The sequence below is a fragment of the Colobus angolensis genome, unplaced genomic scaffold (assembly GCF_000951035.1).
Source record: "Colobus angolensis palliatus isolate OR3802 unplaced genomic scaffold, Cang.pa_1.0 Scaffold12, whole genome shotgun sequence".
NCBI classification, from domain to species: Eukaryota; Metazoa; Chordata; class Mammalia; order Primates; family Cercopithecidae; genus Colobus; species Colobus angolensis.
Window position 1 is genome coordinate 17589842 of NW_012113141.1, and position 733 is coordinate 17590574.

Here is a 733-nt window from a genome sequence, read left to right on the forward strand (position 1 = left end):
TAAGGTTTGAAGACTGGTTAAAAGCTTTGCCACACTCCTCACATTTATAGGGTTTCTTTCCAGTGTGAATTATCTTATGTGTAGTAAGGTGTGAGAGCCGGTTAAATGCTTTTCCACACTCTTCACATTTGTAGGGTTTCTTTCCAGTATGAATTCTTTTATGTGTAGAAAGGTTTGAGGCCTCATTGTAGGCTTTCCCACATTCTTTACATTTGTAGGGTTTCTCTCCAGTATGAATTCTTTCATGCTCAGTTAAGTGTGAAAGCACACAAAATGACTTTTCACATTCTTTACATTTGAAAGCTTTCTTTCCAGTATGTTTTATCTTATGTCTGTCTGAATTTGAAAATTTATGAAAGACTTTCATGTATTTGTCACATTGAAATATTTTGTTCTGGGCAGTTGTCAAACACTGGCTAAGTCCATTGTAACATTCTTCGTGCACCTTACACTCATCCACGCTTTTACAGTATTTTCTTAGCTGTAAATTTTCATGTCCACATTTTTTATATCTTCTCAGTATCACTTTTTGGAAATAATTTTTTATGCCCTGCTTTGGCCAAAGGTCTTGGGCAAAATAAGGACATACAGCTGAAAGAAATAAAAACAGTAAATTACTTTACTTACTAGACTCAGATGAATATACTTTACAAATCTAACCTATAAAATGATAGACTACATCACAAGATGGCACAGACAAATATTACATGCTGTAACATTTTCACAGCCATAT

At 34.1% G+C, this 733-nt stretch overlaps 1 protein-coding gene across 1 annotated transcript in view; it reads right to left on the minus strand.

Moving 5' to 3' along the window:
* The window catches only part of LOC105503109 (zinc finger protein 492-like), a 2808-nt gene extending 2441 nt beyond the window's left edge, over positions 1-367 (minus strand). The window contains exon 1 of the mRNA XM_011929867.1: positions 15-367. Coding sequence (XP_011785257.1) covers positions 15-367 — 353 coding nt within the window. The remainder of the gene's footprint in view (positions 1-14) is intronic.
* Positions 368-733: the final 366 nt, after the last annotated feature.